The 15716-nt window shown below is 42.2% G+C and overlaps 1 protein-coding gene across 2 annotated transcripts in view; it reads right to left on the bottom strand.

The window, feature by feature from the left end:
• Positions 1 to 15716, bottom strand: part of jade2 (jade family PHD finger 2) — a 221814-nt gene that overhangs the window by 184111 nt on the left and 21987 nt on the right. For both annotated transcript variants that reach the window (XM_006785027.2, XM_006785028.2), the window contains exon 2: positions 7387 to 7450. In XM_006785027.2, coding sequence (XP_006785090.1) covers positions 7387 to 7450 — 64 coding nt within the window. The remainder of the gene's footprint in view (positions 1 to 7386; positions 7451 to 15716) is intronic.

The following is a 15716-nucleotide window of genomic DNA, read 5'->3' as shown; positions in this document are numbered from 1 at the left end:
TTAAATTTTAATGAAATTTGCAGATTGTTTCGGTGAAGTTTAATAAACTCCTTGCTATCTAAAATATAAAAGGACACCGGAGTATATTCTGGAGCATCTCACACTTCTGATAATCAGTTGTCTGCTTGACGTTTATTCAGCTGTGTAAAAACTATAACTTTAATCTCAGCCAAACCGATTTACTCAGGAACAAATAAAATACTAAAAAAAAGCCAAACAATAACATTTTAAGTTATCTAAGTGACTTATATATGTTTAACCTGAGTAGCGAAAGACGGTGGTGATTTGCCGAGTCCGGTGTTCTCACAGGCTCTAGTGAGCCTTGCCCCCAGCTAGCTATCGAGCTAGTCAGTAACAGACATCTCCGAAAACGTCAGAGCGCTTTTGAAAATATGTGGTGTCTTGATAAACTGAGCAGATATTTGAGGTTTACACGGTTACATTCTCGCCTAAAAATATGTTAAACGTTTATTTTGTGACCCAGAAAGAATAATAAGAGTAATATTAAAACTAACTAGCTGCTGCCATTGTTGGAAACTGAGCTGGGCTGCGCTATAAATTCTGGGACAGAGCTCCTTCTTCTTCTGCTTCTTCTTCGGGGTTTAACGGCAGCTGGCATCCTTGTACATGCAGTGCTGCCATCTTCTGTTTCAGTCCGTTATTACACTCTTAAATTCTACTACTTATTCCTGTGTCTTTTGTGATCTTACAAAGCTTCAAACGATGCGTCGACTATTAAATCAGTCGTCGACAATTTTGATAGTCGACGTAATCGTGACAAGTCGACTAATCGTGGCAGCCCTAATCTGGTCAAAAAAAAGTCCACCAACCTCTCACCTAGACCTCCATGTATGTCATCAGTTACGTCACTAGGACCGTCTATCCACTCTTTTTCCTCTTCATAGGTGCACTCACTTCTTCTTTACTGCACTTGCCAATTCCTTAATGTTCCTCCATTTTTCCTCCTCTCTCTTGCTCTCTCTCTGATTTTCTTCATTTATCTTTGCACCCAAATAAGGTTTTAACTTTTTAAAAACCTTTTAAACTCCTACAACCATTCCTGCTGTAGCAGAATTCACCAGTAGATTTCAATTAAGGATTCTTTAAGTGCCAAATGTCTTGAAAGGACTGCACAGAAAGTTGTTTGCAATTAATTGCATTTATTGCAATAAAAACAAGTGTTAATCTATTTAAAACAGAGAGAATGACATTCGTAAATGTATCTTTGAAATCTGCCCTCCTGGATGCCACAAAGGAGACAACCTACCGAAGAGCTGCAAACATCTTTTTCGCTACTCAGTGAAGTTTTCAGCTGAGTACCAGAAGAGAAAACATCAATTTTTTTTTTCTGGCAGACAAATTAGCCTTTTCTGACCTTCCTTTTCTGACTCACAGCTGGAAAGAAGGGAGTGTTTCAAGTCTTCATTCATCTGGATCAGAACACAAAGCCAACTTAATCTGCGTTTGATTTGTCAAGAATGTTTAATGAGTGTGAATGTTGATTTAAAGTGGGGAAAATGAGGAACAGGTCTCTGGCTGTAGATTGGACTTCAAGCGCACAGCGTGTGCTGAAATTCACGCCAAAGAAATTTTATGGAGAAATTTGTTTTTGCAGAGAGGGTTTACAATAAAACGATAATACTTTTTTGTTGTTTCTTTAAACACTGTTAGCCAGCACCAACCGGCGGGGAATCGGTTACTTATTAGAGAGCAAGAAGCTGCTCATCAAAGTGAGCATGCGATGAGGTTCAATACTTTTGTAATTCACACCAGTGGAGGTGATTCAAACGCAGCAGAGAAGCATTTAAAGAAAGCAGCCAAACAAAAACCTTCTTTGTGACTTTGAACGCCCGTGGCAGCACTACCACTATGAATCAGACCTTTAATTGAAGCAGACTGATGATGATCTATTAAAAGCTTTAATAAGTAATGGCCGTATAAATAGCATCTTGTTAAGCGGTTAGTCCACTGTGGTCCTTTACAACCTTATTAATACACAACCTAATTGCAATTAACCAGACACCGGAGCCAATATCCCACCCACCGCTTCAATCAACAGCTGTGTGTGTGTGTGTGCGCACACCTCTTTCCAAGTGTGCCTGTACATGTTTGTGAATGGAGGCCAAACCGATTGAGGAAAAGATGTCCCTTATGCTGTTTCCTAAATTTAAAATAAATAAACCCCAAATCCTCCTGCGACACTTTTCTCGTGTGACCATAAGAAACTCACTAAAAATTGGATCGAATCTGCAATTAAATTACATCACACGCATAATGGATAAAACATAAAATCGACAACATTCTGCGATTTAACATCTGCGACCGTGACTTTATGCGAGCGTGCATGCGTGCGCTGCCTCCCACTCAACATATTTCCCTTTCCACAACAGCAGTGCTGCCACCCCGCTAATGTTGCTCATGACGTCTGAGGAGCAAACTGCGCTGAGAGCCTCTCTTCAAAAATCACCAACACTCCACACACACACACACACACACACACACACACACACACACACACACACACACACTGTATTGGAAGCCACTAACACATCATGTTCCTACATTTTTTCACCATACACAGTTTGCCTACATTGTCAGTCATTACAGCACACACACAGACATATCTGTGTGTGATCTTTTCCTCTTTAAGGGTCCGCTCTACTTACAGATTGACACACTACAATAATACAAAGAAAACAGAGAAAACCCCAATAGTTATATGACCTCCCCCGAACAAGCGCTTTGGCAACAGTGGGAAGGAAAAAAACCTTTTTTTAACAGGAAGAAACCTTCAGCAGAACCAACCTCAGGGAGGGAGGGGCATCAGCCGTGACCGGTTGGAGTGAGGGCATCTCAGAGGAAAAAGTGCAAACAGAAGTTGCACTGAAAGTGGTCCAGAGATGCAAGGGAACGTCAACAATATTCAAAATCAGCTCATACAAACTTGATTTAGACATAACGCAGTCCCAGAACGTCTTTATTTTTGGCCTTTCCGGCTTTATTTGACAGTTTTGCATAAGGAATAGACAGGAAAGAAGGGGAAAGAGCAGGGTAGGTAGCAAAGGGACAAAGGTCGAACTTTAAGTCGCGCCCTTTGGATTTCAGCAATAAGGTATTTGGGTGCTTGCTGGACAAACGAGCTAGAGTGACTCCCAGAACTTCTTGACTGCACCTTCAAATATGAATCCTTCTGTTTCTATTCTAAGGTGTAGGCCAGCAGTCCCCAACCTTTTTTGCGCCACGGACCGGTTTATGTCCGACAATATTTCCACGGACTGACCTTTAAGGTGTTGCGGATAGATACAACAAAATAACACCAGTACCGATACCAAAAAAAGAGAAGATTTATTCATAACACAAGGAAAATACCTGGGGAAACTGAGTTAACAATAAAAACAATTAAAAAAATTACAATAAAAACCCTGAAAAACATAAATTTTACACCCGAGCCTCAACTCTCACGGCCCGGTACCAAACGGCAGGGGTTGGGGACCGCTGGTGTAGATTCACAGTGTGCTTACCTTACAGGCTGAGATAGGACACAGTGTGTGGTGCTGTATGTATATACAGTATCTGTGTCAGACAGAACCAGCCTTCGTTCTTCAAAGTTAAACTGGGCAGTTAGATTCTAGGATGGCCAAGAATCTGTTATTAGTTTTTTAATCATACATCTCAGTCGTAACATCGTTTGACACCCACACAGCAGCAGCCTCCACCGCAAGCGTCAAAAAAGCCAAACAGCTTCCAGAAGTCCGATGATGAATGACACCTCACTCAGACACCGCTGATTTTCTTGTCCACAATTCTCTGTTTAGCACTGTGTTCCATGCGTGTAAGCGTCGAGGGTATAAAAACAGCCTGCACACTAATCTGTTAAGGATTTTTTACATTTACTCATGAATCTGCACTCCTCAAGAATGTGTGTGTCCAGGCAGGTTACATCTACACGTGCCCCACATAGTGCAGCTGCAGAGCTCCATCACTGTGGCCAGATAACCAAAACAGGCCGCGGCGCAGTTGGAAGTTACCATCGTGGCCGCGTGTTAATTAAAAGCCACGCTGGATGCACAGCAGCCAAAATTATCATGCTTCATCCTTCAATTAGAAACCTGATAACCTCCAGTGAGCAGATGCAGCTGGAGCCCACACTGCAGTGAGCAGGGGAAGCTAACAGCTAAAGGCTGATTATAAAGCAAAGTGCATGGCCTCCAACGCGGGGTGGCTCGCTCAGGTCTGCAAAACAGCCTGTTAAACCTGTTGTAAAATACATTATACACGCGGGGCTGTGACCACACAACAGTTAAGCCCTTCAGAGGTCATTTTAGCCTGTAGTGTAAACAGTTTGAATGACTACATTTCCCAGATTTAATCTGGCTGCAGATCCCCACTGATCAGCCACGACTATACTACCTGTCTAATATTGTGTACGGCTACGCCTCGTGCAGCCAAAACATCCTGGACGCCTCGATGCATGGGCATAACACATCTTGGGTGTCCTGTGGCGTCTGCCGCTGTGAAGTTGGCAGCAGTTTCTTTGGGTCCTGTGGGTTGTGGGTGGGGCATCCAGGGATCGGGCCTGTTCCGGTGCATCTGGCAGATGTTCAGAATTTGGAATTTGAAGGCTGCAACCAGGCTCTTTGTTGTGTTCCTCAAGACATTCCTGACGCCCGCTGTCTTGCTGTGGCGAAGGCCCCTGTCATCGAGGAGTTCCACTGCAATGTTTGGTCAGCGGCAGTATTTAAATTGGCGGTATGTGTGAAAGAACATTTGCATGAATTCCACAGTCCAAGATTTCTCAGCACACTGGAGCTCAATGAGAAGGTATTAAAAGTACTGACGATTCTTCCTGATCAGATCCCTGCTTAAGCTTCTAGAGTAATGTCAGTGCTTCTCTTTCTTTAATCTCTTCTATCACTACAGTTCCATTTATATTAAGCTGAAATACCAAACTGGATTTAATTCCAGAAAAAGATTGTCACAAATGAAAATATTTTGCTCTGGCGTACGCACAAATGTACCACAAGATGGGTGAGAATACTTTTATCATTATAGTTTGCAAGGCACCACGCTGTGAAAGGACAACTCTTTTATTTATACTCATTTAGACAAGCATTAAAATAATATCTGAAAACCTCATCAGCGCAGCCGGGTTTAGCGACACCAAAACAAATGCCAGGTTCTGTTTTGTTTTTTTTAATTGTACAGCTCGCTTTCTGATGTGTCTAATTTTGATCTGTTCTCTAATATTGCCAAGGGAATAGCCAAACAAATATATTTGCTTACTGCAAAAATGCGTGCCGTGAAAATGCCAAGAATTAGTCACACTGAACTGACAAAAGCCGAGAAGAATGACATTTAAAATGAAACTGAAATCGCTGGCTGTCTTCGGCGAATAAACCCTCATATTTTAAAGACAGTCGTCAGCTGTTGTGGCCATTTGTGCTCGTATAACAACGTATTTCATTCGAAGACTGTTAACAGATTCATTTCTCTACAGAAGCTGCCAGTGACAGACATGTGGTAGTCTGGCCAGATGTTCCTATCCTCTCGTCTTAGAGGATTGCCTGTCTGCTCGTCTTAGAAGTTGTTTGAGTTTGTGTCATTAACTCTGGGGAGGAAAACATATCTGCCACTCCGTCAAACCATGCATCCCACCCTATAATATCAATTTGTCAGTCAGCTAATTAACTATGTGCTCAACATTAAATGTAAAGCACACAAGGCCAGACATAACTGCACAGTGCAAATGTGAGATGTCCACTTTATTGACTGTGAGGCTACAGTCTGCGTGTATTAAGCACCTAATTTAGTAAAGTGGGGAGCTCGAACACATCCAGAACTGACATCCAGACATGCCCTGCAAGCAAAAGACGGCTTTGTCTGAGATATCTAAGTCTAGATATTAATAAAGAACCAAACCTGATGCACGCCGAAACATTGTGAGCTGAATCTACTTTTTCGGTGGTGATAAAGAGATGCCAACCTCAGCAGAGGTTGGCGAAGGCGTGAGAATTGACGCGATAATGCATCTTCTGAAAAGAAAAAAAAAAAGAGCGTGGTTGCAGTTTGTGGTGTGTTTACTGACATAGTTCATCAAGTTCAACTGTATTCAAACGCAACTTCCAACTTTGTTTTTAATAATTCGTATCGTAATCATGCAGCATCAACTCGATTTCCCCAGAGAGATCAGGGTTTATCTGGATCTGCACATCTTCTCTTTACTTTAACAAAGTATTACAAGACTTAAATACACAGACCTTTGTACCAGTTAGAGAAATTGGAAAAGACACAAGGGACTGTGCAATATACAGTCAAATACAGATTTTAGCTCCACTGAAATGTTGTGGGTGGACCTGAAACTGATGATACGTGCAAGAAAACCCTCAAGGTTTTGCAAATAATGGAACTTTGCATGGGAAGAATGGTTAAAATGTCACACGCAGGGGGACGTCCATCTATCTTCCTAACTTTTTATCCGATTCAAGGTCGTGGGGGCTGGAGCCTATCCTAGCTGTCACGAGGCGAAAGGTCAGATACACCCTGGAGGGGTAATCCAGTGCCTCTTTATGGCCCAGCCAGAGAGACAAATAACAAGTCATACGGTCAAAGCAATCTCCAGTTAAGCTAAAACACAAGGCGTTGGACTTTGGGAGAATACCCAGAGAGAATCCACGCAAGCACACGGACAACATGCCCCACGCAGAGGGGTCCTAGCCGACTGAAGGATTTAAACCAGTGTGAGGGAACGGTGATAACCACTGGATCAACATGCAATTATACAAAACACCTACAAGAAGGTTTTTCTGTTAAAAGGGACAAGACGAGCCTCCGAGACCCCAAGTCGTACTTACTACACAGATGGCTGTTTTGTGTTGCATAAACTGAAAAAGATGGCATTCCTTGTGGTATTGCCCAAGTAAACCACCTGTATTTGCAGGCTCCGTTTCAAAACGCCTCAAATTTTGCAATCTGCTCGTCCAGTAATGATGCACCACAATCTGTTTTCGTAGCGACATCTCTCTCAAAGAACGACATTTTCCGACAAATTCGCACTTATTCTAAAAATAAAGACTTTATTATTCAAACCTTAAGTTCTTATTCCCACCGGTGATTTCTGTTGTGCCAACTGGTTAAATCACGCTCATGTTTCCAGTGTAGCTCGGTTTTAAAGTGGCAAGTCTTAATGAGCAGAGGGAGGACAACCATGACACAGGAGGAAAGTCTGTATGGAGAGTGAATACGAGAATTGGGAATTGACGAAGACCAGGCAGCTCACCGTATAAAAGCAGCAGAGGAACTCGCTTTTCTCACACTTGCAGGATTCCATCGTCACACACACACACACACACGCACACACAGATACCCTTTCCCTGAATCCCAACTTACTGTCAGTGGTGTCAGAGTCGTTGCTGCTCGTTGAGTATTTTCTCCTCTTCTTTTCGCTCTCCATCTGTTAGGGGGGTGGCAGGCAGGCAGGCAGGCAGGCAGGCGGGCAGGGAGGGAGGGAGGGAGGGGGGCAAGAGAGAGAGAGAAAAATGACGAGTGAGAAGATGTTCACCATGAAAACACAAGTGTTAATGAAATAATGTGCTGATGGCACCAATCTGTCAGAGCCTCCAGCAGGCAGCCTGCCAGAATAAACTGACTTGATCACCGTTACACATTAGCACTCTGGACTCCCTGGGATACAGTTGTTCCATTTTTCCTCCCACCACCACCCCCCAACCACCACCACCACACATACAGAGGGAATCCTTGTACTAGTCGACAATGAATCCATCCTTTTATTAGCGTTGTATTCACTGCCAGCTTTGGCACAAGACCCTTTCTTATGCATCTGTTTCAATACTGAAGGTACTCCTTTCTTCATTATAATGGAGTGAAACCAAATCAAGTGAGAGCAAAAAAAAAAAAAAAAAAACACAGGCTTCTCTCATCCAGATAAAATCTAGGACGCTTTCTAAAGCTCTAAGCAGCTGTGTTTCTTTGTGATAAAGCGCACTAAAAAGCAACCTCTATCATCTGGACATCTCTTTCTAATAACAGCATTATGTTCATTTGTCACCTTATCTTTCTAATTCTAAGATAAGCACTGAAAACTAAAATTGAGCTTTGGGCCGCTATTCAGTTTGATCCAGAAGGAATTTGTTCTACTGCAAAGTCACAGCAGTGTTTTAGTGATGGGAATAACCTGCTTTCACTCAGTGATGTTTTTTTAAAGAAGTGGGGAAGCAAGCTGTAAAGGCATTGTGAGATTTTTGACCACCTTTCGCTTTGTCCTGCAACATTTTTCAATTTTCTTCAAATCCACTGGGAGCCTACTGTACTAAGAGACGCGAAGGCGCCTCTTAGTACAGTAGGCGAGTTTCACTGATTGTGGGGTTACAATGAAAGGCCTGCAGGGAGAGCAGGAAGCAGGTAAAAGAGAACGTAGAGAGGTGGAGGCACGCTCTGGAGAAAAAAAGGAGAGAAAGTCAGTAGAAACAAGACAGAATACATGTGTGCGAAATAGAGGGAGGTGTAATGGTGAAGATTATCTGGGGTCAACCATCCAAAGCAACAAGAGAGGTAAAGAAGAGAGCGCAGGCAGGTTGGTGAGGGTGGACACGAGTGTCGGGGGGGGGGAGGGGGGGGGGGGGGGGGTGTTTGACAGCAAGAGTTAAAGGGAAGGTCTACAAAATGCTTACGAGTTTAAAAGACCAGGATGAGCATCACAGTACGTGAGAGGGACAGCTCAGGTTGAGCAATTTGGAGACAACGCTGGTGAGGCTGAGATGGCTTGGATGTGCACAGAGGAGGTATAGTGGATATATTTGACAAAGGATATTAAATTTTGAGTTGTCAGGCGGAGGAAAAGAGGAAGTTCACAGCAGAGGTTCACGGATATAGTGAAGAAGGGTGTGCAGAGGGTGGTTGAGACAGAAGAGGATGCCAGCGGGAAATCAGAAGAAGATGAAGATGAAGTTGAAGGAAAAAGAAGAAGAGTTGCTGAGCACTGGTGCCGGTTGGCAGGTGAAACTGGTGACAAAGAGGTATACGGTGCTCTACCGAAACCTCCTCGCAACTGCTTTGCAGATGTTTGTATATGAGGCAGTGATTTGCCTGCAAACAGTCATCAACAGTAATCAAAGTGTGAAAAGTGCGACAGAAACATCTGCCTTCAAAGTAAAGCTTTCGAAACATGTTTGCAATACTAAGGAACAACTTGTACTATGAAAGTGTTTCTAGTTTGCGTCACAATTTTTACAGCTTCACTAAAGCAGTCTAAAAGTCTAAAAGACCAACAAACAGAAACTAAAAGGAGCAAGGTAACGTAAACAGACTGGAAGTAAAAGCATATTTCTATAAGAATTCTCCGGTTTGTGTTTTGTTTGAAGATCGGAAACGCCTTCGATGTGCTTATATGACGTAAAAGACTGCAAACACACGATATAAGCGTAAGAATACAGAAAGTTTGCCTCCTCCGCAAAAAGACTGCAAAACACTTGAGTCATAAAGGGTATCGCTCAACATGATTGGGCCCCTGCCCAGAGATCAGCTTACTGTACATAACACAGCAGATGCATTTAGTGTATCAGGGAGATACTCAACTTTATTATCTAACAACCGTTAATTTCAGATGTAACCATTTCAAGCTGGTTTTATTTTTTTAATCAGAACAGATACATGCAGTGCAAATTTCAAAGCCACCGGGTACCCATATCCACAGTAGCCTTCCAATTATGTAATTTAGCTTCTTATGTATATTACAGCAAGGATCTGCAAAGTCTAAAAGTGCGGCTTGGTTTTAGAGTATAGGTAAATGTTATCCGATATGCAGTGATGCGAGGAAGAAATGCAGAAAAAGATGCGTCCACATGTAGCAGAGTACGCAGCGCAGCAAAATGATGTCAACTAGTGTCATCCCCATCGTTCGTGGCTAGTTTAGTTAATGATATATACAGTGCTTAAAATATTAATTAGACAACCACTCAATATAGGGTTTGCTATGGATTGGTAATTACCATAACTGTTAAAATCATTTTTGTGTTCCAGTATGCGCAAACTCTTTAATTAAAATAATCATTTTAATGCTAAATTATGATTGTTTTGCACAAATTTACAAATTTGACATAAAAGGAGAAAAAAGTAAAGCACAAGCATTATTTATTTATATCAAGATAAAATAACTTACAGGTATTTAGAAGAAGTAGTTGTATTGGTTGTTGTTTGATTGATTTCTGACTTCTTTCTAACTCCCTAAAACTTGGCACGCCCCTGAAAAGCCCCCTCAGGCTTTATTAATGATTCTAATATTGAAATTGAAAAAAAAATTTTCAATTCAAATTCAAAATACTGTTAAATAACTTTTTGTCGATTTCAAATATTTAGCCAAAAATTGGTTTTGATTAGCCAACAAAAGTTTCCCCAAAAGCTGTTAAGCAACTTTGTACATAAACGTAACCCTTTGAAGCCAAATGTATATTTGATACATGAGGTTTTGCGACTTCTACACCATGAGATGTAAAAGGAGCTAAATAAATGGCACATTTTATGCAAAAAAAACCCCATTGAAAACAGATGATACAAATTAAAAAATAACATATTCAACAAATTACTTTTTTTTTTTTTAGTCAAAAGGCTCAATAAACACTCCATTTAAAAATATCTGGAGACCCTCTTTTCGTAATCAAATAAACTATGTGTTTATAATATTTGTGAACGCTCTAGAGGAAATCGCATTCTTCACTCAAGCAAAGAGATTGACGGTCTGTGTCGTGTCAAAAATCACTTAAGCTTCGGCATCTTTTGCCACCCTGAATTTGAGCATTTCTTAATTGTTAAATGTGGGCAAAGATCAGAAGGAACCCACAGGCGTGAAAGTCAAAATGCTGTCAGATCAGCACACAAATAAATGCAAAGTCAGACACATAAATGTTAATGATGGTATACTATAATGAGAGACTAAAAATAAAGCTTACTTTCACAAACTGAGTTTAATTTAAAATCCATCTCTGGCTAGAATCGAATAGAAAGAATAGTGAAGAGAAAAAGTGGGTGGGGACAAACAGCCCAATAAAATGTTGTTAATCTATTGCCTGCTGTTAGCTTGAGGGTCAAAGGGGAAAAAAAGAGGGTATAGGTCAAGGGAGTCTGAAGGAGACAGAGACTGAGCTAAAGAAAAAGGAAAAGATAAAGTCCAGAAAAAAGGGGTTTTAGCGTATTGCCAGACTGAAGGAGGAAGCCTAAAAGAGGAGCTGTCTTACAACCTTCAGCGTGGGGAGGAGAGATTTATGTGCCAGTAAAACTGGGCTATTCCCTTTTAAATGGGGCTCTTCCTGTAGCCTGGCCTCCCCGCCTGTCCTGCACACACTTAAGTACTTTGACATTTATGCTGACGAAAACAAAAATAACAAAAAAACGCCGCGCTTCTTTGCTGCCTGTGACCATTTCCACTCCAGAGTCCTGCCATTTCACTCTTCCCCTCTTCCTCCCCCCTTCCCGTCTTTACTTGCCTTACAATAACAGGGACACGGAGTCTGTGGAGTAAGGTTAAGTACATTATTGACTTCCTCAACCTCTGTTGCCTTTCTCTCTCTCTCGCCGTCTTTCCACCTCTTCCCATCTGTCTAGCTTTACCTCGTCTTCCTGCCTTTGAGGGGAGTTGTTAAGTACATCACCGACTTCCTCCGGCTACGACTGTCTGACTTCGCGTCTGCACGCTTGGATCCGTCTCAGGGTTTCCCCTCGCCTATTAAACTCGCAGACGACCCACTTAAACCACGCTCGGGCTACCAATGCGTTTTGGTTTTTTTCTATCTTTCCATGTGCAGCTCAGTCATTTCTCTCCTGACCGCTTAAAGGAAAATGTCAACGCTGAGAAAATAAGACATAAAATACGTTTGAGGGTCTATTTTTTACACCAACCTGCTAAATGAGTCATTTTGGGAGTGTTTTAAAGCAACTGCAACAGAGACATTTTGTGGCACGGGCTCGAATAAGCACAAAGATTCAGAGCTTGAGCTTCAGACGACCTGGTTTGCGGTTTGAGCCGGCCGGTCAATTTACTGAGCACTAAAAACAGCCAGGTGTCTCTCTTGTAAAACGCTGGTTTTTATTCGATTTATTTATTTTTCTGTGCGAGTTGAGCAAACCACAGCGTGTGCGCATTAGCATCTCCTTTTCCAGCTGCCTAATAACACACACGGTGATGTCGCTCAACAGCCTGACCAAAGATCAACAGCAGGAGCTGGTGATGACAAGAACGAGGTGGTAAACCCAAACTGAATGAAAACACACCAAGAAGAAGGTGCAGAGCGTACGTCAGGAAACCTTTTGCAGGTGCTCGGTCACAAAAAAAGAAGAAGAAACAAACTCAAGCCACACAAAAGGATTATTCACTGGATCCCATGAGATTTTAAAGAGCATCAATCAAGGTATGCTAAATGTCCTGGCATTTTAAAATGTCTACAAGGACATCTCATACTACAGCTCTACCAGTGCACTGAAAAAAAACTAACTGGATTAATTTACAGCATGATTGGGTATAAAAAGAGCATCTTAGAGAGGGAGAGCTTCTCTGAAGTAAAGATGAGCAGCGGTTCCTCGATCTGAAAAAGAAAGAAAGAAAGAAAGAACCTGCAGTTCTGGAACAATTTCCGAATAATGTTCCCTGAAGTAGAACTGACTTTGAATATCTCATCATCTGCCGTGCACAGATTCAGGAAATATGGAGAAAAGGCTGATAATAATAATGTCCGTGTCCTCGGGTGGCACTGCATCAAAAACAGACGTGATTCTGTCGTGGAAATCACAGCATGAGCTCAGAAAAACTCCCAGAAATCACTAAAAACAGTTCAGTGTGGTATCCACTTAACGCGCTATCATGCAAAGAAGAGGCAACATGTGAACACGGTCTGGAAACACCGCCGTCTTCTCTCGGGCTCATGTAAAATGGACTGTGGAAAAGTGGAAAAATGTTCGGTTTAAAGAAGACGAATGGTGAAGTTCTTTCTGTAAAACACAGACGCAGCATCTTCCCAGCTAAAGAGGAGCGGGACTATCAGGCTTTCGTCAGCACCGCTCAAAAACTTTAACCTCTGATGGTATCGTGGCGATCGTGGATCGTGGGCGTTCGTCTTGTAATCGGAAGGTTGCCGGTTCGAGCCCTGTCTCCGACAGTCTCGGTCGTTGTGTCCTTGGGCAAGACACTTCACCCGTTGCCTACTGGTGGTGGTCAGAGGGCCCGGTGGCGCCAGTGTCCGGCAGCCTCGCCTCTGTCAGTACGCCCCAGGGCGGCTGTGGCTACAATGTAGCTCGCCATCACCAATGGGTGGATGATTGTGTATAGTGTAAAGCGCTTTGGGGTCCTTAAGACCAAGTAAAGCGCTATACAAATACAGACCATTTACCATTTATCGGGGTGCAACAGTGCCTACTGAACTGGCACATTTGGAAATGCACCATCAATACTAAAACAGGTGTTAGAGCAAATTATGCTCCCATAATGTCTTTTTTGCATATTTCAGCAATACGATCAACAGCATCCTTCATCTATTAGAACAGCATGGCTTCACAGTAGAAGAGTCCAAATGCTGGACTTGGACTCACCAATTGAAAATATTTGACACATCATAATATGAAAAGAAAAAAAGACAAAGAAGACAGAGGACTGTTGAGCAGCTAGAATCCTCTATCAGACTAGAATGGGACGACATTCCTCTCTAAAGTCCAGCAGCTGCTCTCCTCAGCTCCCACACATCTACAGGCTGTTGTTAAAAGAACAGGGGATGTTACACAGTGGTAAACATGGCTTTGTCCCAACATTTTTCAGATGTGTTGCCATGCCATTTTTCTTCTGTTCCGCTGTAAATAAAATAAGGGTTTATGAGATTTGCAAATAACTGCATTCTGTTTTTATTCATATTTAACCGGTATCCTTTCTTTGGAATTGGGGTTGTAGAGAAAGCCGGAAATATTAAAATTAGGGATTCTGGGATTGCTTATCCTGGCTCACAGTCACGACCTGTGTTTGATGTAATGCATAGAAAGTGTGCTTTTGGTACCGTCACAACTCAAAATCTTGTCATGGCAAAGCTTCTAATATTTCTATAACAGGTTAAAAAGATATTCCCAGGAAAAAAAACCCTGCATGCAACACAGTTGGAACGCTGTAGAATCATTAATATAGTTTACTTTAAAAATTTGAATGGCAAAGGTCAACTGCTTGTTTAGTTTTAAAATAAAGCTGTAGGGAAAAAAAACTATTACCTAAAGCGAATCTTTCAGCATGTCTTTTGTGTTGACCAAGGCCTCGGGGTAGTGGCTGCTGGTTGCAAAACAGCATAGGCGTAAATAATGCGACAATTATTGCACAGGAGGTTTTGCATTTAACAGATGGTTGATTACAGAGCCATTCAACCAGACTCTTGTCTTTACAGAGGAAGGGAATGTTTGCACCCTGGCACTGTGAGCTCATGGCTAGCTTCTGACACTTGGATTTCATTTGGTTTGCTGTTAATGCTAACAAGCTGTTACTTAGTGAAGTACAAAATCCCGAAACTTATTCCCCGTTGTGTGAAGACAGTCCAAAGCGATTCTCTGTATAATGTAGCAGTTGGAGAGCTGGGTTCATTTTACTTACTCACAGCCCACTTTTGGTTGCAATTGTGGTGTTTTTTAGTCCTGCAACTGTTTTGGACTATGTCTGTTAGGATAAAAGCAGTACATCTAAGCAGTAGCCAGGCGCTCATATGTTTTGGACTGAATTATAAAGACTTTTCCTCTTAAGGCTGCACCATTTCCCTTTCTTTTTCAATTTTTTTCCCTGAATTGACCAGAACGACGAAACGTTGTCAGCCAATCTGGCAAATTTTGGCCGCTCAAGTTATTTAACCTACCAACCATTTTCAAAATACAAAAATAAAGGATTAATTGTTCTATTTTGCCCATTAAAATATCACCTGTTATTTAAGATGCTGCTGGTATCTTTAGTTAACAGACATAAAGCTATCATGAGGGCTGAAGCTGTGATTGTAAGCTAAGCGGACAGTCTCTTTAACCTCCTGTCCTGTGGTAACCCAGCATTTCTCAATGCATGCGTAAAGGGGGAATTGCTGGCCCGTTTAAGTGAAAGACTTGACAGTAATTGGAAATGTCACTGTATCGCCTTAAAAATCCCCCTCCCCTCCTGTTTTTTTTTTGGGGAGCAGAATCACCTAAGGCAGAAAGCAGACCAACGGCTCAACAACTGCCAAGAACAGCCACCAAGTTCATTTTCTCAATTTTTCTCTCCAGCTCTGGCTCACTTTTTCTATATCCGCACCTGATACCCTTCCTTTCCTTTCACTCAGTCGCCCGACCTTACTTCCTATTTTCTACTGTATGTCTCTCCGTCATCCTTCCTCTCATGCAGTATGCACAACCGTGTCTTCAATCAGTTCAGTGAACCCCAGCTTAGCCTGCAGATTGAGATATTTTGTGTTCTACAGAGAGACGGGGTGGGTGAGGGAGAAAAGGAGAGGGAAACGACTCGCAGATGTACAACTTTATATCTATCAGTGCAGCGAAGCAAACACCAGGTCTGCACTGGGTTACGTCCTGAATCGAAAAGCAAAAAGAAAGAGACAAAAGGAGAGAAACAAGAGGGAGTATGTGATGGTCTGCCTTCTTGCCAAAAGGCTACAACAGATGGTACGGCATGCTTTTATCTCTGGAGCCAGAATGGTTTAAATCAC

Source organism: Neolamprologus brichardi, chromosome 10, assembly GCF_056152115.1.
Source record: "Neolamprologus brichardi isolate AB-2024 chromosome 10, ASM5615211v1, whole genome shotgun sequence".
NCBI lineage: Eukaryota > Metazoa > Chordata > Actinopteri > Cichliformes > Cichlidae > Neolamprologus > Neolamprologus brichardi.
The sequence above is the reverse complement of the archived record's forward strand: the minus strand, read 5'-3'. Positions and strand labels throughout refer to the sequence as shown.